The following is a 26,813-nucleotide window of genomic DNA, read 5'->3' on the forward strand; positions in this document are numbered from 1 at the left end:
ATACGTAAAGACCGCGCCGTCGGAATGTATATGCACGATAATCGCTGCCAATTTACTTTGCGAGAAGGGGGGACGTGTGACGTAGTACACTGCGTCAACGGTAAACGGTGAGAGGCGCGACGAAACCACTCCTTTTTTTTCGTTACAAATGTTTTTATTGGACATTTGGTACAAGTGGGGCGTCCCGTTTCCGCTGGAAACGGTGGCCCTAACGTTTCTTTCTTTTTCGTAAACGCGGACACTTCGCGTCGTCTTTCGGCCGAAAACGTTTTGTTCTTCCGGTTTTTCTCTACAATTTCGCATTCGTTTAAACTTAAAAACGTCGAGGTCGGGGGAAACCGCGCGATGGCGCGGTTCATTATAATTAAAAAAAAAGGGGCGCGCGTTCTTTCCTCGTATTCTTCTTCGTCCCGTTCGTTCTCTCCTAATTGTTTTTTTTTTTTTTTGTTTGTTTACCTCAGGCGGCGTCATGTTCCAATACTACGCCAAGATCGTGCCCATGATGTACTCTCGCTCCGACGGACAGGTGAGTGGAAGCGGCTCTCCCGTTCGCCGACCGTTTGCGTTCATTTGTCTCTCTTTTCAGACGCTGCACACCAACAGGTTCGCCGTCACCCGCCATCGGAAGAGGGCCGCTTCGGCGGGCGGAGATCAGAGTCTGCCGGGCGTCTTCGTCATCTACGAGTTCTCGCCCATGATGGTCAAATATTCGGAGAAGCGCAAGTGAGTGGGCGGGCCCGACGCGGGGGAGGAGCCTGCCCCGCCCCTCACCTCCTCCTCTTTCTCTTTCAGGTCCTTTCCGCACTTCCTGACCGGCGTCTGCGCCATCGTGGGCGGAGTCTTCACCGGTAAGCGGCGCGCCCGGCGGTTCGACTTTCGGACTCGCCCGTGACATCGTAGTCCATTGTCTCTTTTTTTCTTCTTTCAGTGGCGGGGATGATCGACTCGGCCATCTACCACTCGTCGCGGGCCATCCAGAAGATCGAGCTGGGCAAAGCCAACTAGTGTAGAATCGACAATAAAGGCCGTTAACTCTCGACCCGAGTGGGTTGGAACCGCGGTCCGTCGGGCGTCGGGCGCCGGGTCGGGCGGAGCCCGGAGCCCGGGGGTCACGCGAAGAAGGAGGAGGTCTCTTCCTGCAGGGCGGGATCGGGCACCGTCTGGTCGGGCACCTTGGCGTCGTCGCCTCGGGGCGCGCCGCGCCCCGATTCGGCCGCGTGCCCGTGTCGGCGGCGGCCCGATTTGAACCAGGGGTGGTCGAGCACTTCTTCGGCCGTTAGTCTCTCGGCCGGCTCCATGCGCAGGAGGCTGCGTATCAGGCAGCGGGCGTGCGAGGAGAGGCCGTCGGGAACGCTGAAACTTCCGCGTCGCACCTTGAGCAGGACGGCGCCCGGGTCGGCGTCGTGGAAGGGGTAGCGTCCCACCAACATGGCGTAGAGCATGATGCCCAGGCTCCAGCAGTCGGCCGCTCGGCCCGAGTAGTAGCCGGAGGTGATGAGGATCTCGGGGCTGACGTAGGCGGGACAGCCGTGGCGGTCGTTGAGCCAGTCGTCGTCTTCCACCACCACCGCGTCGTCCAGCGTCTCCAGTTTCAGTTCGGTCCTGCGCACGGGAAAAGAAAACGTCAGAATTTTTAATAAATCTTCGTGGCGGAACGACGCGACCGCGAAAATCGATCGTTCGGAGTGGGCGAGGCCGCAGCCCCCTTTTATAATTACGCGAACGAAGGCGGCCGGATCGAAATTAAAATTCGCGAGAGGAACGACGCTTCCAACTCACCTTTCGGGATTTTTGAAGACGAACTTTCGCAATTTGAGGTCCCTGAGGACGATGCCCGCCTGGTGGCAGGCGGCCACGGCCGAGGCGATCTGAAGAAAGAGGCCCAACGCCTCGTGTTCCCTAAGACGTCGCTTCTGTCTGACGTAAGAATGCAAGTCTCCGTAGGAGGGCGGGAAGATGATGTAGGAGTTGGACTCGGCCACCAGCACCTCCTCCACTCCGTTAATCAGCGGATGGCCGTCCAAGCGGAAGTGACCGATCAGCGCCTCTCGGTTTCTCTTGTTCTTCACCACCTGAAAATAATAATAAAGGAAAATTAATTATTCGATCGATAAATTTACAGCGTGTAATAAGCGGCTTTTCTCCAAAAACAGGCTAAAAAAGTAATACGGGAGATGTCAGCTTCACGTGTAAGACGTCCCGTGAAGTTGCTATCCCCCGTAGTCTAATGAATTTCCCAGAAGGCCTTAGGCTACAGGTAACCTTTTCCTAGCCCGACTTTCCAATAAAACTGTTATTAATAAAACATATTTGCTACAGTTAAGCTGCTTTACCACCGAAATATTCCACGTGAATACATGAAAAATTTTGTCAACAACTTCGACTCCCTTTGTACACTTATTTCGGGGAAAATTCTTTTATTTTTGCACCAGAATATGGTAAAAACAATTGGGGACCGAGTGCCAAAGGCGCGGGATGGCTCACTAAAATATTTTTTCCCAAATATTCTCTGCCGAAACGGGGGGTTGCTTCTGGTATGCCGTAACCCACACAGAAAAAAATACACTTAACAATTCAGATTTTACACTATAATCGAATCGACTGGAAAGTTGAGGTCGTCAGTGGGAGGAATTCTAAACCGAGAAAGGAAAAAACAAATCTAGTTTCTGGTTCCAAAAGGACTTTCCCGCTTTTCTTTTGTCACAGAAAAGTGCGTGCGTCATTTCCGCATTTCGTAGAAAACGTTGGCTTCTACGGCGGAAGTACTGTACGGGAAAGAAAAGCGGAGCCGAGTACTCCAATATTAAATTTTCTCGACTTTTTATGCTCGGGCGGGAGAAAGAGCGGCGGATCGAGTGTTCCGGACAACTTATTTTACCACTTAAAAGCTGGGCGAACGGCCTCTAAAAGGAAACGGAAAGAAGAAGAAAAATATAAATTGCGTCGAGTTTCTTTCCAACAGCGCAAATGTGTAAATAAAAGGATTATCAATAAAAAGAAACTATTTCGTTTAATGGATTCGAGTTGCGTCCTTGTAAAATTTAGTTCTAGTTTTCTAGTACTCGGCGCGAAGCGGAATTCTCTCCATTCGACCTAATTTCTATTAATGCGGAATTTGAAATTTCGCGTCGCCCTTTCGCTTTCCAGTTTAAAAAAATATATATATTAAAAACGCACGCTGACAAACTAAAATCATTCGCGATTGGTTCTCCGTTTCGAATCGCCTTATTCGTCCGCTGACAAATTCGAAAAAAAAAGAACTTAGGGCGTGCCGAAAACCGGAATACATTCCCGAAAGGATTTTTTTAAAACTACATTCTATGACGTCGTAATCGACGTCATAGGCTGTTATCTAGAAAAATAACGTCGGAAATTATTTTACGCACAAAATTATTACTAATTTACTTGGCAAACGTTTACAATTTACTCATACTTTTCCTTATCGGAAAACCGGAATAACGATTGCTGGCTGCCATTTTGTTTTGCTCGCCGTCGGCAGTCTTTGCAACGTTCAGACTATTTTTTTTTTTCCTGGCGAGCTGCCCGGTTTAGAAACGCACCCTTACGTAACACGCGGGATTAGAACCGGACCGAACCAGATATCCGTCTCGCCGCCGCGTTAAAACGGAAGAGACTTTGATACGACTTCGTCATCCGCCGAACTGCCAGATTTTGGTCTCTACCCCAGTTCGAACCCCCCCGTAACCTTCTACAAACGGGATCCTCCCGATTTAACCCGCATAAACGTTAATTCTCCATTAAAAAATGGGGAATTTACGCCGGTAGATTCGTTATAAATTTCGTCGGCCCTCTGGCGTTTTTTACGAATGCGGGCGGGTGACGAATCGAAATACGTCACAAACGCCGACACGGGACAACGGTTTCATTCATTCGTTGCGGCTTATCTCGTTAGTAGTACGTCATCGCAAATGTCTGAATCGTAGTAGAAAAAAATATATACATACATATTGTAATTAATTAATAATATAGCAAGCTGTTCACGCATTTACTAATTTAACTTTACGTAAATTAATTTACGTCTTAAATTTTAACAGCAGTTGGATTTACAAAACTACAGAAATGTCAGATCAGAAAAGTACAGTACGTGAGTAATCTCGATATTACGTTTTAATTTTGCACGCGATTAAGAAATCCCAGCACGTGGGAAACCGTATTACGATTTCGACATTAAACAATACTCTTTTTCGGTTCGAAGTATTAAAAAAGCATTCGGAAGCGGGAATTGGAATTCCGAAAGTGTTTGTGGAAAAGCTCTTTCCAGTTTCCGTCCCAAAAAAACTGGGCTGCGGCATTGCAAAACATTAACGACTTCGTGCATAAACAGAACAGAAAACGAAAGAAAGTCGAGTGGTACTCCCCTCGATTATTTAAAACTGTTCGTACGATTTAAATAGAATTGTAATTTCACCAATTTTTCGTTTTTGGGGGGGGCAAGTATTCGCGTTTCTCGCATAATCTGGGTCGATAATACTAGAGCCTACGAGCGCGAGATTTATTAATGTAGGGGACCATTTGGTAACAGCCGTTTCGCTCCTATCCATATTTATACTTACGAATAAGATAACTTCTTAATTCATTCCACGATTTTTTTTTCTAATTATCGGATGAAATAATAATCTTGTCTCGGCTTAGAGATATTCGAATAATTAAATATGGAGATGAAGAGTATAATGGCGAATAAATAGCATTAAAAGAAAGATGAAAGTTAATCTCTCGAAAATAACGAAAGAGAAAATGTGTGTGTATGCAAAAGCAAAAAACAAACCGTAATAATTATCGATTTTTGCAATGTTTTCTTTTTGATACGGACTGTAAAAAATTACCACCGTTCGTTTATCCGCGATCCCATTATGGCGCATCACGGAGCGACGATGGCCATTCGTTTCCTTTATCGGCAACGGAATAAACAGCGTGTTTGATGGGCTCCCGAGTATATTTTTACACGCGTTTACATAAAATCGGAGTTACAAATATTGACAGCATTACACTACTTACAACGGGCGACAAGTGTTTTTCGCCGATTACGTTAGCATAGTAAGTGACCTACGTCGCAAGAGCGGTAACCTTTACAGCCTCTGGTGACACTATTGCGCGGTAAATTTTCTCAAAAATTTTCGTCATCTACATTAAAAACGTCACAGAAATGTAATTCTTTACCGCAGATGAAATTAAATGTAAATAAAGGTTAAATACTAACACCAGCCATAGATTACACTTTGTAAATGCCATTAAAGGCCCTCTTGATGCCACAAGGCAGAGAGAATTGGAGAAAACTTTTTTGCGCCAAGAAAACTATAAAACATCAAATAGACAATAAACAGGACTTTAAACTCAATGTTAGAATTATTAAGAACTGTTTCACAATGCCAGTCTAAACTTTAGTTGCTTGTCTGACCAACAATGTGTCTTACTCTGTGATTCTAGTTAGTGATAAAGACTATTGCTTTAGAATAGGAAAATTTCAGAGAATAATAAAGTTAAATGAAGCAAAAACAATAAAAATTGTACTCAGAGGAGGACAATACAGTTCAATCCAAGGCTGTCCCTCCGTATTGAGAACGGTTGGCAATCCTAATCCCGGCTCATTGTCTTTCTGGAAACCATTAAGAACCTCAAATTTGTGGACTTCTGATTAAAAATCCCCACTTTATATTTATCTTCGACATAGACTTTTTTTATATTCAATTAAATTAAGCATTTTACACTATTCCTCCTATTGAGAAAATGAATTCTAATCATTTCTACTATTATCAATAATTTCGAGAAAAGGAAACATTTAATATTAAACAGATTAATTTTGTAAGCTTTTTGTTTCTCCTTTCATTGTACTTACATTGGAACTGATCTTAATTATTATAAAGAAATTAATAAAAATTGCAAAATCCATTGCATGTTTATAAAGAAATTAATAACATAATTTTAACAGGATAGGTTGCCAGAAACTTAGTTTTAAATTTACTTACAGTCAGCATTTCTTTCCTAAAATTTTTTTGCTAATATACATATATGGTAGCTGAACTTATAGTAATGTTTCTACTGGGCAACTTTCGGTAAGATTACCTTTTAATACTACCTGAGAGTACAAATTACTGGCACAGTCAGGCTAAAGATAGCCCTACTTGGTTTTAATAATTTGTAGGTTATGAAATTACCAGAGAAGTGTACTTTAAAGTTTTCACAATCCAATAACATCAATTCCTTCATCACAATTCTCTCGATAATTACTCATTTCATTAAAAAAACATAAATTTCCTTGTTTCAACAACTTCATCCAGATTCAAAGCATCTTTCATTTAAAACTTCTATCATTACAAGACACACAAAAGTCTTTTTTGAATAGACATATCATTTACATAAACAGTACATGTAACATTAATCATAAACTAGTTTAAGGGTGACAGCATTGGTAACACTGCATGAAAAAATCTCACTTATAGAAAGATCTACTGTGACAAATCAATAAATACCGGATTGTCATTATTAGACAGCTTTATATATTACAAAGTATAGATGATTGATGGGAACAAAGAAAGCCGGTAGAGAAATGTAGATTAATTAATGATCCCCCATATTCATGCATAAAGAGTTATCGTTATGAAATTATAAAGCTAAGTAGGCTGAAATGGTATAATATAAGCGTAGAATATCAAACATAACTGGCTACACAAGTTTACTTTCCAAAAATCAAATTTATATTATGACGACATTGTCACAACGCCAGACTACAATTTTTTATTTTAAAAAAATCACGTGACTTCTGATCCAGACCAAAAGTTCGTATATACTTAATCGGGGCCTTCAGTCCCTAAACTTTCCGTATCTGGTCTCTATTTTCATCGATCTAACTCTGTTTTCAAGATTAACAAAGGGCAGACAGAAGTGGGTGTGTATAGGCCCGTAAACTGAAAATTGTGGCCGAAAAAATTGAAAGCCAGTCCTCACCAGAAGCCATTTTTACTATTAAAATAAATCAAAGAAAATAAGTTTATTCAAAATAAAAAAGTAATATATATTATTTCTACTACTGGTAAGCGAAGAGAGATTATAAGAAGTTTTCTCATGTTTTCAGTAAGTATAATATTCAATATTTTATCAAAACGAAAGTAGAAAAACCCACTTGTCATATGATACACTTTATCTATTGGAAATCTAGCTACAAAAAATATTTTTTTTTTTATTCACAGGTATTTATATTATTTTTGTATTAAATATAATTACAGATATTATCATTAAATCATTCATTTTATTTTTAAGAGAAAAAAAAATCGTTATCTAAACAAGATATGTCAGTTTAATTGAAAAATATGCACTCAAAAAAGAAAAAACCACGATGAATCATGGTACTATTTTAAGGATCTTTCTACTATAGTTTATTTTAAAACATTTAATGAATGCCCAAAAAGAGAAACATTTTTCACAACTTGCTACTCAGATCTGAATTAAATGTGTGGGTGAGAGAAAATTTGTGTACTTAAGGATTAAATTACTATCAATAAATTTTTTTTTTTTATTTTGGAGTTGAAAATGGTAAGTGATTATACAAGAATGATCAAGTAAAATTAGTGTTTTTTTTTTACATGTCCAAACATTCCGGTGTTTGAAAATTGAAGGTAATAATTTGAGTGTCTGTTTAAATAATTTATTCCATGATACCAAACTTTTGACTCATCTCCTTATTCCATAAAAATGTATTAAGAATAATGAAAAATATAAAAAAACATTCACACTAAGTGAAACAATTCTAGAAATTCTGTTACTTTTTATGTTATTTTATACCATAAAAACATATCAACTATTAGATAACACAATCACAATTAGTGTACTTTACACTTAAAATGAGATCAAATGTAAACTGAACTTCAAAACTTTGAAACTATGATTTTCCACATTTATTTCTTTACAATTTTTAAAATTTTATTTATATACTCATTAATAATTCACGTATTCATATTTTTCAAGCTTGAAAAACAAATGGCATGAACATTTTTTCCCCCTATTTTTCTGAATCAAAGACACTGAACGGAAATCAAATACAGGTTTTGTCATAAAATTTTATAATATACGAAGAGAAAAAAAAATCGAGACAAGCTTTTCTTGCTGTAACTTTGAATTTAATGATCGTTTATTATTATTAACAAGAATTAATAACCAGGATGCACTTTAACAGTCAGTTCAGTGAATTGCTGGTGGCAAAATTGAATCGGCTACCCATGTTTGGCAGCTGATGAACTTTTTCGTGAACACCTGTGAAAATTTTGGTCCAGTTGAAGGAAGGAATTTTGTTGATAGCTTTTTTTTCCTAGTTATTTTCTTGTTTGCTGATGTCTATTTGTCATCTGTGATTTTTAAGTAGTTTTGGAGCAGATTTTGCTTCCCACTCAAACTCAAACCTTTTGTTTCAAATAAACCAAGAAATCTTCAACAGAGGGCAACTAAGAAACATTTAGTGGATGATTTTCTTTTATGAATGCAGCAATCAACTCATCAAGTCTTGCCATAGTGGCTCTTGTATAGTGTGCTGAGGTTAAGTTGGGCCAAACTATAAAATGTTGTTTGGATAATTTCACTTTACGTACAGAACCAGACCAGCTTCAATACTCTTTAATATATCTTTCAGAATTAATTGCACCCTGTGAGGTCATACAAGGGTTTCTTTGGTCCAGCCACTATTCACACAAGAGTCTTTGGTTCAAATTTCTTTTAAATTTTACATCTGGTTTAACTTCTTTTCCCTTGTTGAAGTACTTGAACTGACTACAGATGAAGAGACAATGAGACTCTGCATCAACAATTTTAAATGGCTCTTCTCTTGTCCCTTTGAAGAGTTGTCAAATGCCAACATTGTCTTTTGTTCTGATCTGGGATGACTGTGCTGAGTTATGGGATTTTTCTTCATACCCAAAGATCTGCATAATCTGTTTCACTGTTTTGTCCAAATATCCAAACATTCTTGCCATCCATTAGTAAGTTAGAGCTACTGTTGTTTTCAAGGTCCAGAGATCTTTGTTGGTTTCAGTTCAATGTGGCAATTGGATAACCTGATTCTTTATTCTGTTTGGTTCCATTACCTTCCTTGAGTTTCTTTATTTACTTTGTATACCCATAAACATAACCTGTATCAACAAAAGCTCTAACCACTTCTGAAATGGCAAGTTGGGATTAAACTCCACAAACAATCACACTTTTTGCCTTCTAACTTCTTGTTTGCTGATGTCTATTTGTCATCTGTGATTATGTGAAACTTTATTGTTAAATAAGTATTATCACCAAAATGCAGCAATCAGTTGTAGATCTCTGGTAATATTTTTCAATTCTAAAGTAAACATTTTTCAGGCTGCCAAATCCATTCTCAATTTTTTCTCTGATTACATTACACATATATATAAACCAAATATTTCCAGATTTATTGAGCTATTGCTTGTTATATATTCATATAAAAGTTATAACATAAGTTAGAATACCACCCATGTAAAAGTAACATATAATAAAAACATCACACCCATTTGAATGTTAGCTTATTATTTTTCTTTAAGATTTTGCTACAGAAATATTAACACATTAAGTAAAATGGCAACAAGGGATTTAGACTACTGAAATATATCACCTCACTGAAAAAGGTTTAGATTGTCTTTAAAAGAGATCAGAAAAATGAACAGTTCTAACTAATACAAAATGGTTATTATGAAAAGAAATGGATGAAACAACTGAAAATCAGGTTTAACACTTACGATGAGAACTAGACATAACAGTACTTGTAAGCATGAATCATCATAAATGCAAGAAACTGAAAACTATCTCTCTCAATCTTTTAAGTTCTATGTATATATAACCTAAATTAGCATCTTCAATACAGTAGAGCATCGATTATCCGAATATCGATCAACTGAAACATCGGTTAACCAAAAGCGTTCCAATCGGCAAATTCAAATTTCTGCTAGGGCACTCTCTCCCTCCCTGCCAATCTAACTGTAGGCCTACTTTAATGTACTACTTTATGTAAGGTATGAATTTGTAAGATGTGTGATTCAAAATATATACAGTACAGTTTTGTGTTTAATATAGGCTATTATTTTGTAAATAATCAGTTATCCGAACAACCCCAGTTCCAAATTGTTTCGCATAATCGATGCTCTACTGTAATTACAAATAACAGAAAAAAGGATTTACCAAAAACATTACAAAAAGCTTAAGTTAATAAAAATTTTACATAACTGGAAATATAAACTTTTACAATGAAATAATTGTAAAATAAGGAAATAAAGACAAATATTAAAGTACGAAATACCAAAAAAGTAAAAAGTTGATAGCAGTTCTACTTCTGATCTTGGATCATAGATAAACTCTCAATATTAATTAACATTAAGTTAATAGCAGATACTGTAAAATAAATTTTCTACACTTGCAAAGAAAACGTTTTATATATCATATCATTTCTTATGTAAGAAATAAGTTTATTTCAGAAGAAATTATTAAAATTTTCAATGTTACAATAAGTGACAATTTCTTCCTTTTTAAACCTTTATATTATGAGAGATATCAACATAGAAACAGCATACTAATGGGAACACTAATACATCTATTTCAATAACTATCAACCAATTTATGCATGAATTTTATAAACATTGACTTACATAACAATTGCTTAGGAAGATAATGTTTGGCACATAAGAAAATTTGCACACTTTATTTGATTTAAAAATCAGCTTCTAACAATTTAGATTTCTAAGCTTTTCAGTTTAATAACAATGAAAAGTTTGAAACAAAAAGAATTTCATTTACAGTGATTCCTCAGTTTTCGTCGATAATCCGTCCGAAAATAATGGCCGAAATCCAAAACCAACGAAAACCGAGGCAATTACAGTCAAACCTGTTTTTATGCGGGGGATAGGGACCGCATTAAAAAAGTTTTACATATTTTTGTCCAGGTGGTGTTTTGTTGACTTAAAAAGTAAATAATTTCATTTTTCGCATATTCATGCAATAATATTACTATAATAAGTGCATTTATGCTATAATAAGTTTATTTAGCTATAATAAGTCAACGTGAGACATGACGAATCGCACGAGACTAGTCGCCAACTATACCGCACAAATAAAAAAAAAAAAAAAATCACAAAAAAAAACCGCACAAATTAAAAACTCGCATTAAAAAAATCGCACAAATAAAAATCGCACATAAAAAGAGCGCATAAAAACAGGTTTGACTGTATTTCCATATTAATCAATGTAAATCCAATTAATTCGTTCTAGACACTCCAAAAACACATTTTATAGAGAATTAATATAGCATTAAATACTAAAAGCACTAAGAAATTAATATAAAAGACTAATTAGCATAAAGATAAAAGCAATGGAATTGTTTGGCTAGACACACGGGGTAATGTCTTGTCTTGTAGAAGTTAGTTGGATATGAGCATCTAGCTTATATCACCCCATGGAAAAGTGTGACGTAATGGTCATGTAATAGTAGTTGTATGCGTTTATAATGGTTGTATTGCGGGAAATAATGCCTTCCGGGAGGTCTGTTTAAGGGTAACTGGCTCCTATTCAGGTGTTACAGACGTGGAGAAAACCTAGAAAACTTCACATGGCCAGCCTGCCCTGGTGAAACGCAAACCCATGACCGAACTCCCAGTGTTCAGGGAACAGAACCGTTGGCCAATGGTGGGCTGTTGTGGGGTAATGTTCACACAACAAGAAATAATGCCACAATGAGCCGGAAAACGCGTGGGTCACCCTTTGTTTTCGCAAAATTAGCAGCGAGGTTACTTGAGCACGCCAACAAAATCCGAGACAAATTTTTCGCGAAAAAATCAACGAACACTGAAACCAATGAAAACCGAAGTATTACTGTATTAACAAAATGTTTACCAATAAGTGTTATTGACACTGTTTCAGCTGTGGATTCTTTTTTACTCAAATTGTTTCAACTATCTGGATATCAAAGATCAGAAGTAGAACTGCTATTAACTTCATACTTTTTTGGTGTTTTGTACTTAAATATTTGTCCTTATTTTACAATTAAATAATTAAAATAAAAAAATAACTGATTACATACAAATAATAGAAATACTGATGCAAATGTTCTAAAAAAATTTTTTTTGTTAGATTTTAAACTTTATACTTAAGCTTTTATAAATTATTACTTGATACATTTGGCATAAGAATTTCTAATTTCTCCAATTGAAATTATTCTCGTCCTCAAGAGATTTTTGTGGACTGAAGAATTTCTCACAAAAATCCTTATATTATATAACCAGCAACGTGTCTTCCTACAGATTTCCAATTATATATACATTTTCATTTCAACTATTTTTAAAATCATGGTTTCATTAAAAGGCTTTTCTTTACATTTAAAGGAGGCCGAATCATAAGAATGGCTAAATGGAAAGATTCAATAATTCTTTTCCATTTCACATTTACTTTGGATTTGTTAATAAATAAATCACTACTAATTTCAGGAAGCCAACTTCTATTAATTAAAAGAAACTTTTTTTCAGTCAAGATATAACGATCCTCAGCTTACAATCTTATATTTCTATAAGATTTTAAGCTGAAGATAGTCAAATCTTGATCAAAATTGGTTCTTTTAATTAATTGGCTTCCTAAAGTTAGTAGTGACTTATTTATTTACAAAGATGGTGCCAGTTCTACAAACTTTCTGGGCAAAACGTTTGACTATTCAAAGGTTTCGAATTAAATAAAACCTAAATAACATTACCAGTCATGCAAGAATGATAAAGATAGTATATGAGAACAGCTATTATCCTTATATAAGCAACCTATAAGTATTCCTGCAAAAAATTAGTGTAAACCAGCCAGGCCACACCAAGGTAAATTACCAGTCCAGGGTGATAGATCTCCTTTTTGCAATTTATTTGGAATAACTGAAATTATATATTAATAATTTTTGCTTAGTTTCATTTTTATACACTATAAATGCATTAAATTGAAACCATAAAATAAAACATTATTATTACTACTTTAATATGAATCAAACAGATTTGTATTATAGTAATTCTATATATATATAATTAATAAAATAATAATATGTACATACAGTTTTATAATTTGATGAAATAAACAAAGTTATAAAATTTAAATAATTATACATGCCAATGTACTATTAGAAAATATAACATGCAGCACTATCTGTCGACATTACACAAAGAGAATTTATTATGCAAGTACTTTCAACAGTATACAACTGTCCTCTTCAGGCAAATCATTCATAGAGAACACAAAGTTTTATTCTTACTGGAAATTTATCTTACATATTTCAATTTTGCAAAATCTTGTACAATTTTGTTAATATTAAAAATTATAATGGTAAAAAAAAAATATTATTATTTAAAAATTACTTTAAGTTAATTAATTTACAAACAAACTGTCACAGAATAAAAGTTTAAGACAAATTTAAATTACATAGTGTATAAAAAGTTGGTGGCTAAATTGTATTGCCCTTCTTATGTAGCATCCTAGTGCAGCACACCATTTTGCTTCTTGGTTGACACAACCCTGTAAACTAATGATTCTCAAAGTTATACAATTAGGGATTGCAATCCAGCAGTGTTTTAAATCCAGCTGGATTTTTGCTGGATTGAAATCATTCCAGCTGGATCCAGCGCGGATGTATTTTTGGTGCAATAGTATTATCTGTCTATCTATCTATCCTTATGTTTTTTTAATGAAATAAAACATTTTTAAAAAATACTTAAGAAGCTTTTATTATTTAGACTGGTCACTATAAATCAGTAAAACTTTTTACACATTTAGGTAGTAAACTTAACTTTGGTTCGGTTTAACACTTGAGATAGAGATAATTAACTTTAAATGTTTAGTTAGATTATAATTATAATGTAATCTTTAAGTTAAATAATAGCAAAGGCAAATCTACTGATTAATTTATATTAATATATTATAATAATGTAAGGACGGATAATCAGTGGCTAAGTGGCTATCAGTCTTACCAGTTTTCATATATAGGCTCTACATATTAGTCTGTAGTTATTTATAAGTATATAAAACTATGTACTGGAAGTAGAATAAGTTAAATAAACTACACCTTTATCAATCCAGCAAAATTTAATAAAATAATAACGTTTTCAATCGTTTTTAACGATCTCTTCGGTTACAAAAAAAATAGAACATTAAATATAGAACATAAAATGTGTTCGGAATAAAAATAAAAATTAACGGAAAACGTCCAAATGGACAAAATATAGATAAACAAAATAAATAGCGGAAAAAATGTATACAGGGTGTTTTTTTTTTAAACTGACGGTACTCAGAAATATCTGTAGAGCAATCTAACAGCCGGACTGTCGCCAAATTTGGGAGAGTGACTAAAGACGACATGGAAAAGAGATTCTGCGAAGAAAAAAGTAGTACCTAAATTTGCCGGTAGAGGAGGATTTGGAGCTGTTGTAGCGAAAAAGCTACCAGCACTTCACAGAAAAAAGGGTCATTAGTCGCTTTTTTCCACTTGCATGGCCGCCTCACTCCCCGGATCTAATCCCATGTTACACTTTTTCCTGTGGGGTTACTTAAAGTCCAAGGTCTATCTTGGTAGTGTCCCAAACTCGATGACTTTGAAGGACAACATTTCTCGAACTGTGATGAACATTCCTGCAGACATGTTACGTTCGGCCATAGAGAACACGGTGTTCAGGATGCAATGAGTTGTCCAGCAGGACGGTGATCACATTGAAGAAGGGAGGTTATTTGCTGATTAATTAAACTTTCGTTATTACACTGAAACCGCTGTCTGATTATTCATTCGTGTGTTTGTTAATTGCAGCTGGATTTTATGCAGATTCTTAGCTGTTTCGCTACAACAGCGTCAAATCCACCCCTACCGGCAAATTTGGGTACTACTTTTTTCTTCGCGGAATCTCTTTTCCATGTCATCCTTAGTCACTCTCCCAAATTTGGCGACAGTCCGGCTGTTAGATTGCTCTACAGATGTCTCTGAGTACCGCCAGTTTAAAAAAAAACACTCTGTACAGTGATACCTCGACTTACGCTACCCCAACTTACGCGATTTTCAAATCTCGACGATTCGTCTTTTGTTTGAGCACCACGCAACCCTTGATTACTCCCCCCCCAAACTATTGTTCACCTTACAGGTTCGGACGTGTCGCGCGGAATTGATGCATAGCTACAATTTATTTTGTCTTATTTATTTCTGTGTTTGTTATATCTACGGAGACTTGAGACTCTACTGTGTCATCCAAACGAAGTAGAACTGATTCTTCTGCATCAAACAAGAAAAGAAAAACTCCATCTTTAATAATGTTAACTTTACATTCCAAAGACTTCGATACAAAAACGAAAATTTGTAAATTGGCAAAACTTGATCCTTTAGACCCAGTTCAATCAGATGATCGAATGACGGTTGGAAACTTGACAGAAGGCCTCAGTTTAATTAAAAAGAGGTTACAAATTTTAGAAAATATAGATTTCGACGAAGAGCGCATTTCTTCTACAAAACGAGAAATAAAAAAATTATTAGCATGCTACCAGGAAATTTTGCGGGAGAAAAAAATCTTTGAGCCGTCAGACAAATTTGTTAGATTTTAGGAAGCCTTCTATAACAAAATAACTTCGATTTACGATTTTAATAATATTAATTGTTATGCATATGTATTATCTAAGATTTTATTAAACATTTTTTTCTAAATTGTTGTTTTCTGTAGTCTCCGGCCCCAATTAAAAATAATTTGTATGTATTTATATGCGAAGTTATACCCCAACTTACGCGGTTATCGCTCAGTCCCACCTGTCGCGTAAGTTCGGGGTATTACTGTATATAAGATATAACAACGAAACCAGCATTATCCGTTAATAACATTAATTAATGTAAAAGGATCTCCACATGGTAGACAATGAGTCCGCATCTCTATGGTTTATACAACCAGTTGTCATGTGCGCCTTGCAGATTTCCAGTCTTTCAAGATTTTTGACTGTTTGCCTATTCGTTGTCGTTTTTATAATTGCCGCTTGATCCCATTGGACATTAACATCCTTCTGTCTTGCGTATGATGTCAGCGCAGTGTTGTCAAGGTTCTAACTGATTGTATATTTGTGCTCTTGAGCCTTTGTTTTAAACTGCGCGTCGTTGCACCCACATAAACAAGCTTGGAATTGAAACGTTGGTCGTGTAAAGGCACTGAATATATACCCATTGTTGAATTCCGATCCTCTTTCTTTTTATCGTTTCTTAAAAGTTTGAAAACAGTGGGATTACGTCGGTATACAATACGAAAAATTATCAGACCTGGCAGTACATCTATGTATCTTGTTTAAAAAAAAATGGGATGTAATTAAGCACTATTCTTTTTATATTTATTCGAAACACATTTTATGTTCTATAGTTAATGTTTTATTTTTTTGTAACTGAGGAAGATCGTTAAAAGCGATTGAATACGTTATTATTTTATTAAATTTTGCTGGATTGATTAAGGTATAGTTTATTTATAAGTAATTTAATTATTAGTGTTAGTAAAGTAGTGAGTAAGTAATTAGTAGCAGTCTAGTAGTTAGCAAAGCGGCAACGCGACGACGTAGACTTTTGCGCAATTATTAAGAAAGTTAATTGAGTATTTGCAGATCCGCAGTGCTGGATCCAGCAGGTCGAAGAATGCGCTGGATCCAGCTGGATTGCTGGATGAGGGATCCAGCAATTGCAATCCCTATATACAATCCATGGATCATTTAATCTGGCTTGTCAGTCACAGACTCAGCACATGCCCTATGTCTCTATCCACTTCTTATCCTGTAAAAGTCTCTTTAGGTGCATGCCAAAAGTTTTTGTTTATTCAGTAATTTAACATAAGTATTAAATAATGCAATAACATTCTTTCCTCTGACTAAATAGCATAGAACTTTATTTTAGAAAAATGAGTATACTAGGTCAGTTCACAGACCACCAGTCCACAAACCATGCTTTGAGAATCTAAACTGACAACAAGATAGTAAGTAATATCATTCATGACATAAATACTGAAGCTGGAATGTCCATTTATATATTTTCGTCTCATTTAATGCCAGTTCCAAACATTCAGTGTTCACCAAACACTGAGCAAACATTTGGCCAATACTGAGCAGTGTGGTGATTTACCCGACTTCTCTCGACAAATATTTGGTATTTGCAGTTTCCCTACTCTGTATTGATATATTGTGCCGAATCTTGGACAAATGATTGTAAGTCCCACAATGTACCAATGCTTGGCAAATAATCCTGTGTGTGTACGTATGTATTTGCCATGTGACACTTTTGCAAAAGCTAACTAATCAGTAATAGATGAATACCAAATGCTAAGAGCCACCTTTATGTTAAAATTATTTATAATTATAAATAAGAAATCAAATCAGAAGAATAAACAGTAGTTTTATGTAAATACATTTTACAAACGTATTTCTCCTGGCTTTTACCAAATTTGACTTCTTCGTATGGATCTGAAAACATCCACCTAGTTATATATTTTAATAGTTCTCATAAACTAAATATATATCTCAGGAGATGTCAAACTTCTGTTAATGCTATAATCTAGCTTTACAGCTTACACATTTTGAACAAGAATAATTCTGGAAGATTTTCAAACCACTTTATTATTGATTATATTCAATAAAAAGAAATATAAAGTTATAAAAAAGCCTTAATAGCAGGCATATATCTTTGGAAATGCTATTTTGTGCACAGATAAAAATCAATGTTTTAGATAATTTCCATCAAAAGAAAAAACTGTGTGTCAAATAAATATATTTAATTTTTGTAAAATCTAATTACAGTATTTTCATGCATATAACCTGTGGGTTATCTGTGTTTAAAAGACAATTTGGAAAGTTACAGCTTATGCAATGTGATAGGTTATACATTGATTTTACATTGCAATCATGAACTTACACCTATGGAGCAATAGCTGCAATCAAAAGTGCATGGTATATGGTAAGGCAAGTTATGCAAAAGTTTTATTTTAGCAATTTTTTTGCAAGGATTATACGTACAAAAATAAAGTTTTCATATTCAAAACCAAAGTATAGTATATGATCTCTATATTAATTATTTTTCACGTAAAAGACATTTATATTTGAATAAATTTATAATCACATTGTCCTTTCATTAAAACAGTACCATTTTCTCCAACAATTATTTTGTAAGTGTTAAATTTTGAGACAGAAACTGAAGCAGGATCCAGAATTATCTCAATTATTACAGTTATCATTATGTATCATTATTCTTTTACACTTTACACTAAATTTTAACAACAACTACAATGTTTTACATCCATAACACTATAGAAAAAAATATCCAAATTATTTAAAAGCAAACTAATCAAAGAAATTTGCACTGACAAGTATGTAAATCAGTTAAAGACCAGAAGAAATTGGATATAAGTTTAAAATAAAGATTTGTTTACCCTTTCCTTATAAAACAGTTGTTCCAATTAGCGCAAAAGTGTAAATTAGGTTATTTCCAAAAATAAATTGAGGATTTTATGAAACAAAACTAAACTGTTCCCTAATAACAACAACAAAGGACAATTTTTGAACAAAATCTTTCATGTCAATACATATATATACCCATTATGATATGATATGATTTATATATATATATACATACAAAACTCTCTTTTAACAGATAAATGCTAAAGATTTTGCATCTTTATATTATAGAATTGTATTATCAAAGTAAACTTTAATTTATTTCTCTTTTTCTGACAACTGAAACATTTCCTTAACAGTAAAATGAGTCTATTCGTGACTTAATGAGGAATGTTAGAGTTACACCATAATGGAAAGCAACGAAACAATTCATAGATGAAATACACAAAATAATATAAAAAAAAAATGAGATCACTTTCAAAGAGGAATGTTGAAATGTAGCTACCTAATAACAGAGATTTCTAATTATTATGAAAGTTTGGCAATTTAAAAATTGCATCATATCACAGAAAATTATTGCACTTCAAAATATATATCAAAATAATAATAAAAAAATATTTAGTGTTTCTGATAAAAATATAAAGTACTATCATTTTATAGAAATATGACACATATTTTACATTTCCTGCTATGTCTTTGAATACAAACAACTTAACTATTCTCTTAATAATTTAATATGAAAGATTAATAATAATAAAAAATTTGGCCAAGTTCAATAGTATTATACAAAACAACTTAGTAATAATTGAAAATTCAAACTGTAATTATTTACAGTAAATACTGAAAATAATTACAATACAAATAAATACAAATCCAAATGATTTCTTTTTGACTACAAAACATATTTTATATCCACTGTATGCAAATTACTTTATGTTTACTTTTAGCACTAATTATAATTTCAAATGCTACAAATATGGTAAGTCACCTATACATTGTACACACATCATTACGGGCTGCAGTGGTGTAGCGAACATAACTGGCGCCCGGAGCACGACACTTTATTGGTGCCCCATACCCCCCCAGAAACACATATAGTTTGTCTTAGAGACTATTTGGTGCATGATACATCCCCTCGCTACGCCACTGACAGGCTGGATTTGTGTGTTTAAAATCACATTTTCAGTGAGAAAGGATAAAGACCAGTGTAAAAATACATGACACAAAGAACTTGAAAATTATGATGTCACAAAACAGATAATAGAGTAATGTCTCACACAGGAGCAGGAGATGTGCATCAAGTCATTACAGATAAAATTCTATGTTCAATAAAATTTTATAACTTTCTATGCTGTCTAATCAATCAACATTGAATTTATTTCTATATGTATAATTGTTTACAAGATGTTTGAGAATGACTGGGTTAAATTTCACAGTATTAAATTAATAAATATAACATTTACAATAATTTTAATCTAATTAATTGAAATGATTTTGAGAATTTGAAAACACGGGTTTCCACGGCAATGCAAAACATGTTTGTGGAACTTAAAAAAATGCAAATTAGACAGTTCAAATTTAAAACATTTGAATTTTATGCACTTATCTATAGTTGAATGGAGAAGTGTTAATCATCATAAATAAATTTTTTGACAATTGAGATAGTTACAAAAACAATCTAGTTAAACAGAGAATTTGGTTGTAATCTGAAATTAAAATTAACAATATATAGTAATTACATATTGTATGCTGTTTCTAATTGTTACATGTTGTAAATTTACTGTGTTTTTTATATGCAATACCACACTAGTGGCTTTAGAATATTCTAAACAATGATCCCGTTTGAAATCCGATCACACAAACGTCCATGTTTCGAATGGTATTCAAATCTGTATTCTAGTAAACTACATGTTCTACTGCTAAATATACATAACATACCAATAGGATTATGTTGTGTCTTAACATTATATTAGTTGTTATATTATTGTCACTTTAATTGAAAATTAAATTTAATTAATTCAAGAATGAAGAGTATATTCAACTTTTATCAATTTTGTTTGAGAAATACATATGTAATAACTGCTTTTAATTTTTTCGGTTAATTTTATACAATTAAAAATTATCAGGCATTGAAATCATCCATACATCTTTTCTTATGAAAATGTCAATGCAACTTATAGTCATAATGTTAATTTTAATTATTTCACAGATTGATTTCAAATATCATAACTTATACAAATATGTAGTATAATTTTATTGAAGGGTTGTAGAAAGTATATTGTATTATATATAAAAAGGGATTAAAGGTTAACTGATAAATTATAACTTCTCTTAATGAAATTCATTATGAATTAACTATTTAATTAAAAGTTTAAAGCCCAAAAATAATTATCAACATAATAAAAATTGTGTGTGTACCGTCCTTGTAATCCAAATAATGATTCTGGTAGACCATCATACAGCAATGGTTAGGAAAATTTTCGTTTATTTAATCAAATGCATTTCGGGTTGGTTTATCTCCCAATCCCTCTTCAGTGCTGTTAAAGAATACAAAATATGGTATAAAAATATACAAAATATAATAAAAATTGATTAAATTTTGGTATTATATTTCTAAAAAAATATAGTGTATAAAGTTTAATAATAGGATGATAAGATAAAACAAAGTATGAAAACGAATAAATAAAAATCTAATTTAACAAAGTATACAATTCCTTCTGAGCAAAACTAGTCTGACTCATACAAGGAAAATTTCACTGACAAGCATCTAGGAAGAGAGGGGGGAAAAAAACCAGTAGCAAATGAATGACTTTAAAGTCATTCATTTGCTTAGATTATGAATTGAAATAAAATTTAACAACATATCTATAATAATATGAGAAAGAAAATTTGGCCATGGAATGTTTTTGTGATGTATTTTATTCTAAAATACTTTATATTTAATTTCTCTTTCTTTATTCTAATCGCAACAAAGATAACCAATCTTGAACTAATCTCAACGTTTCCTGTTTCCCTATGCATTATAATTTCATAATATATATTACAATACTGTAGGAAACACAATATGTACACTGTGTAGTCAAAATAACATTGACAATGGTATGTGTAATATGCATAAAAAATTAATACTACTTTATTTTTTGATTTGATATAAAATTGCTAATCAACAACATATAATTTCTTTTCATAAAAAAAAATCTTAAGTTTATAAGGATTATTGTCGTTATAGTTTAGAGGGTTGGTTTTAAACTAAAATTATTTCCAATTACAACTTTATTAAGAAACTTTCTTTACTAACTCACCAACTTGTATGAAATATTGAAAGTTTTAAAAAACAAAACATTAAAATACATCTTTAACACAATAATATTCTTGCATAAGCATAAAAAATGAATATGTTGGGATAATTAAAAAATTTCATTGATTGAGAACCTGAGAGTGTATAAAGTTAACTGTATCCCTTCATCTAAATATTTAATTATATACAAAATAGAAACAGAAAATGATGCAATAATGAAGCATATTTCATTTCAATATGCAAAAGAAAATGGCATTTTAAATTTATTTTATAGAAAACAGACACAGACAATCAAGTAGTGCATCCAGAAGAGACCAAGGGGGCCTTGGCACCATCCAAAGAAAAACAAACATTAGAAAATTTTCCAAAAACCTTTTCCTAATTAAAATTCATTCTTTTATTTACATTGTGTCGTCTCTTATATTTCTATACTACTTATGAATTAGTGGTCACATAAGATGGGTGTTCTATTGAATTTGCATTACAGACGTCTTTATCCGTTCAACTCGGCTCCCCAAGATTAAACCCTAAGTATGCCACTGCTCAAAATATATTAATACTGAAAATATATATTATATAATATAATATATTTCACTGCCAAAAAGAAATGATTTATTGTTCATATTGATAACTTCAAACAATTGGCTCCTAATTTGGGATACAAACATGAATTTAGACTTTTTTAAATCTGCTTGCACAATAAATATGCTCTGGAATTTAAAAAAGTTTTATAATTACTCGAAACAAATAAAAACAACAACAAATGACCATAACAGAGCAAACTCTAGAAGTCTAATTTACATAATTTTTTTTTTTTTAAGAATCACATCTTCAGTTTTAAATGTCTCTGACTGTCAAACGAATTCGAGTCATTGCTTTGTAGTTAGTTTTGGGAGATTTCAAAAATGCTAATGCTTAATTTAAACAGACTTTCAGCATTAATAAATCACATTCCTGTATTGTCTATTATCAGATAACAATTAAAGATTTAAAATATCTTTTGTTTTAAATAATGCAAATGTCATTTTTATCATCAGAAATTACAAATGATAACTGGATTAACTTTCAGTATAACAACTTTGAATTCATTATTTACTTTGATGCAAATTAGAATAGAAACTTTAACAAATATCTTAACAGTAACATTAATCTATAAAGAAATCAAATAAGTTTTTTAAATGGGATAATAGAATAACTACAATTTTACATATACTTATGCAGGGGGAAAAAAACTAATTTGCTTTAGTTTTATTAAATTTATGATTTTTCTCTCTATTTTGCAACAACTGTCAAACCATAAAATTTACAAAAATTTAATCACTTATTGTAATCATAATTTGCATGAAAGAATGGTCTAAAATCATAAATTCTTAAAATAGGATTGTGCATTAAATTTTATAGTTAAGATTATTAGAAATACTGATAAGAAACTGCAATTATTAATACATTAATACATTTAAATTGGTAGTATTATCATTTTATAGAAAGATTCCATCAAACACCAAAGTTACATGATTATGCCAGCCAAAGAATACAGAAAATTATCACTTTAACCATAAAATTCATTGGAAGAATTGCAGGAATGAAATTCATTCTAAGCTATGGATTAGATCATATTCCAGACAACAAAATCATTGTACTATGCAACCAACCAACCATTGATAACCTGTGTCAAAGTTCTAGAGTAAACCATATGGTTTATTTTAGAACTCATTTTTGCAAATGGTCTGTTTATAAAAACTAGTAAAGATTATTCGAACTGCTATTCGATTCATATAGATCAATGACAACTTTTTAAATACAAACCTAGGTACTAAGTATAAGAGTATTTTAATTGTATTACAGACAAAATAAATCAAGACATTCAAATTTGACGTGCCACGGATCTTAATTAGTCGCAAAGCTCAAATATTAATTTATACACTGCAACTAGTGTTTGAACGTTAATTAAGAAGCGAGATTAAATATAATTAACAGTCATGGTATTTGAAAATTTAAATGCCACAACTACCGAACAAAACGGTCGAATACAGAATCATACAACAGAATGGCACGATAGTCAAAGTAATATCCCTATCATTTGTTTTCGTATAGAATCATGGGATTTAAATTTAGTTTTACAGACAGTAAACTTTAAATATGCCAATACTTGCATACAGTTTTGTGGAGTCAACATCAAACAAACACCAACCAACGGATTTATCACAAGAAAGACAGCCAAAAGATTTCCGAAAGTTAATGCTTATAAAATGAAAAAAATTGACGTTTCTTACTTAGAATCATATTCGATCCTATACATATTTTAAAATTTACTAAGTTGTTTGGAAGCAAACATATCCTTGATATTTTATCAAACTATAATCTCCAGAATACGCAGGATAACATGATAATTTAAATAAACAGACCGACACGGCAGTTTCGATTCTACCTACTCGAAAAACAGTTTAAATCGCCGGGCCCGAGCGGGACGGCGGAACCGCAAACGAACTACGCGAGTCCTCCCGTCATTCTACGTCCGGCCCTCCCGCATCCGATTCCGCATCGAGCAATTTCGTCCAACGCTCGAATTTTGAAATGTCTCCGTCATTAATTATATTTAAATCTTGCCACTTAATTAACTACTATTAATTACATTCAAATTCCTATTTGGATGGAGCAATTACCCCGAGGTCCGTTACACTCGTCAATTGAAACACCTTGAGCCAGATTTTCGGATAAAAGCGTCAGAGAAGGCCGGGGCCTTCGACGGAAAGAGGATCTTACGATTTTTCGAACTTCCGGCGCAGAATATCAATAAGGTCTCTCTCTCCCCCCCACGAGAAGTCGAGCGGAATTTTGGGAACGTTAAAGTTCGACGTCACGTCTGGTAGTAACTACGAACGATTCGAGGTCAGACGGACGGGTCGCGACGTCGATCGACCCCGAAACGGGTGGGCGGAAGAGGCGGATCGTTAAAAGAAACGCGATCGATGGAATGCCCTGAGACCGGAGTCGGTCCTTCGGAACGAAGTCCTTAAACCAAAACTAGTTTCGTAAATATACTCGGTTTCGCAACGGCCGCCCCGAACGCGAAGGTAACCCGAGTTCGTTCGACCGCCGACCTTAAACGACGGAGGGAGACGTCGAACCCACTAAAAAAGTGGCGGGGGATAAAACGGGGGGAAATAAGAAATAAAAGTAAAAAAAAAATACGGAGGGGGCGTCGGAAGCGCGTCTACTACGTATGACGACAGTTTTCGGTGCGATGTCGCAATAACCGTCGTCGCCACGTTTATCTGGTTTTCTTCGTCGTTCGCACGACGAACGGCCCGATTTTTTTTTAAACTCGACATACCGGAAACGTCCGGAAAATCGAGAGCGGAAGTGAACGCCGGAATGGAGGAAAGCGTCGACCCGTCGTCCGGAGTTCCCGTGGGTCGGTGGTCCGGCGGCGGGTCGAAGAGGAGGAGGAGGAAGAAGTCGAAACTTACCTTGCAGACGCGTTCGTCCCGGGAATGCGTGTCCAAGCATCTGAAGAGGCCGCTTCCGGTCTGTCGCTCGAGCAGCAAGTATTTGCCTATTTTTCGTGGTACGGACGACTCCTTGCCGTCCAAATCGGGCGGGGTGGCGGGCTGCAGATTGGGACTAAGACTTCCGCTGCTTCCGGCGCCCGAATCCGGGGCCTTGTCGAAAGACTGTCGCTGCTTGAGTCGCGCCTGAGTCAAGTTGAGTCTGGGTCGACGGGAGACGTTATTCATCGGGTACGTCGACGGCCAACGTCCGAGCGAATCTGTCACCTTGGAGGAGAGACGCGGCCGTTCGATCGGCTCGTTCGCTGCTTTCGAGTGCTTCGGTCCGACTGGAAACGACGCCAAAGCTGCGTCGATGACGGTTTACAGGTCCCGGGTGAAGATTCTCGGCCCGGGATGACGAGTCACAAGAAATTTTGGGTCCTAATGGCGACGGACCCTAGTTTTCACCCACACGACCTGTCCGACGCCGTCCGCGAGTTTCGGCCATGGCGCGGAGAGACACGTTCCGGAAGCCGGGACGGATCGCTCCCCTCGCCCCCGCCGTCTTCGGAAAACACCAATTTGGCTCGATCTCCTGGTTTTCTGTCCCGGATTCGCCAAAAATTCCAAATCTTACGCTGTTTTGGCGCGGCGAGAGATCAGGAGAACCGAAAACGCCGAGAGAATTTCGGAACTATTTCTCGAAGCGAAAGACCACGGCGATTGCGACATCGTCCCGCTCCGTGACGTAAGGCAGATGCGAACGCAATCGAAATGTCGTCACTCCGACGGAAATAACTCCGGTTATCGGAAAAGCCGCTCTTCGGCGACGGCCGATTCCGAAGGCCGCGGCCCTCCGCCCGAGGCGCGGAGCACGCGCGCGATTCGTAACGCCGTCGGGGCGTCTCCCGACGCGCCGTCGCTCTCGTCGCGACGACTGACGAATGGAAGAGGGAGACTTAGAAAAATATAAAGAAATTAGTCCGAAAAATTTCATTTATTTAGCAGATAATAATATTTTCCAATTATGCATTTAATTACTATTTTATACAAGCATTTAATTTTGAAATTCTTCATTGTTATTCCGCAATTTTGCAACATTTAAAGCGGCGACAAAATGCTCAAATATATAAAATCATCAAAACAAAGTTTAAAAATAAAATGTAGAAATATTAAATATCGAAAGGTGGATAAAAATTTAGCAAACGTCATTTTAATTCGACAGACATCGATTCGTCCTTAAATTTATCCAAACAGTAACGGGACTAAAGATGGCGGCATTCTTCGAGTGAGTAATATACTCCATGTTTAGTCATATTATCGTTTTCATTTTTGGATAAGAATTTAAAGGATAAATCGATGTCTGTAGTATCAAAATGGTGCTTGTCAACGTAAATCGGAATATTAATCAATGATTTAACAATAATAAAACTTCCGGTAAATTTAAAGGTCAAATTATTTAACCTACTGCAAAACTTCCTTTTCCGGCCGGATAACCAAGCGATAAAGGCGTCAGCTTGCCGCTCTGAGGAACTCGGATCGAATTCGGGCGCATAATTCTAGGAATTTTTCATGGACTGTCTGTTTCGCATATGTTGTGTCCCATCCAATTCCAT

General features: G+C 34.9%; 2 protein-coding genes across 3 annotated transcripts in view; one reads left to right on the top strand and one right to left on the bottom strand.

Annotated features, from left to right (window-relative positions):
- LOC136971278 (endoplasmic reticulum-Golgi intermediate compartment protein 3) overlaps nucleotides 1–1,039 on the top strand; it is a 41,708-nt gene extending 40,669 nt beyond the window's left edge. Inside the window, exons 10-13 of one of the 2 annotated variants that reach the window (XM_067265738.1) lie at nucleotides 462–526; nucleotides 587–723; nucleotides 793–848; nucleotides 929–1,039. In XM_067265738.1, coding sequence (XP_067121839.1) covers nucleotides 462–526; nucleotides 587–723; nucleotides 793–848; nucleotides 929–1,005 — 335 coding nt within the window. In that variant the 3' untranslated portion in view covers nucleotides 1,006–1,039. Of the gene's footprint in view, nucleotides 1–461; nucleotides 724–792; nucleotides 849–928 lie in introns of both variants that reach the window. The other variant, XM_067265737.1, reaches the window with a different exon arrangement.
- On the bottom strand, nucleotides 133–25,856 carry LOC136971280 (tribbles homolog 2-like). The gene is made up of 3 exons (XM_067265739.1): nucleotides 25,177–25,856; nucleotides 1,780–2,072; nucleotides 133–1,602 (listed from the first exon to the last, which is right to left on the bottom strand). Exons 1-3 carry the CDS (start codon nucleotides 25,441–25,443, stop codon nucleotides 1,110–1,112), a joined length of 1,053 nt encoding a protein of 350 aa, XP_067121840.1. The 5' UTR covers nucleotides 25,444–25,856; the 3' UTR covers nucleotides 133–1,109.
- Nucleotides 25,857–26,813: the final 957 nt, after the last annotated feature.

The sequence above is a fragment of the Centruroides vittatus genome, unplaced genomic scaffold (genome assembly GCF_030686945.1).
Source record: "Centruroides vittatus isolate TY-2023 unplaced genomic scaffold, ASM3068694v2 contig_2433, whole genome shotgun sequence".
Lineage (NCBI taxonomy): Eukaryota > Metazoa > Arthropoda > Arachnida > Scorpiones > Buthidae > Centruroides > Centruroides vittatus.

What these genes read in the sequence shown, in the direction of transcription:
- LOC136971280 (XM_067265739.1), bottom strand. Translation starts at nt 25,443, where the DNA reads ATGAATAACGTCTCCCGTCGACCCAGACTCAACTTGACTCAGGCGCGA. An exon ending in GGGACGAACGCGTCTGCAAG is followed by an intron (nt 2,073 to 25,176) that starts GTAAGTTTCGAC and finishes TATTATTTTCAG; the next exon opens with GTGGTGAAGAACAAGAGAAA. An exon ending in GTCTTCAAAAATCCCGAAAG is followed by an intron (nt 1,603 to 1,779) that starts GTGAGTTGGAAG and finishes TCCCGTGCGCAG; the next exon opens with GACCGAACTGAAACTGGAGA.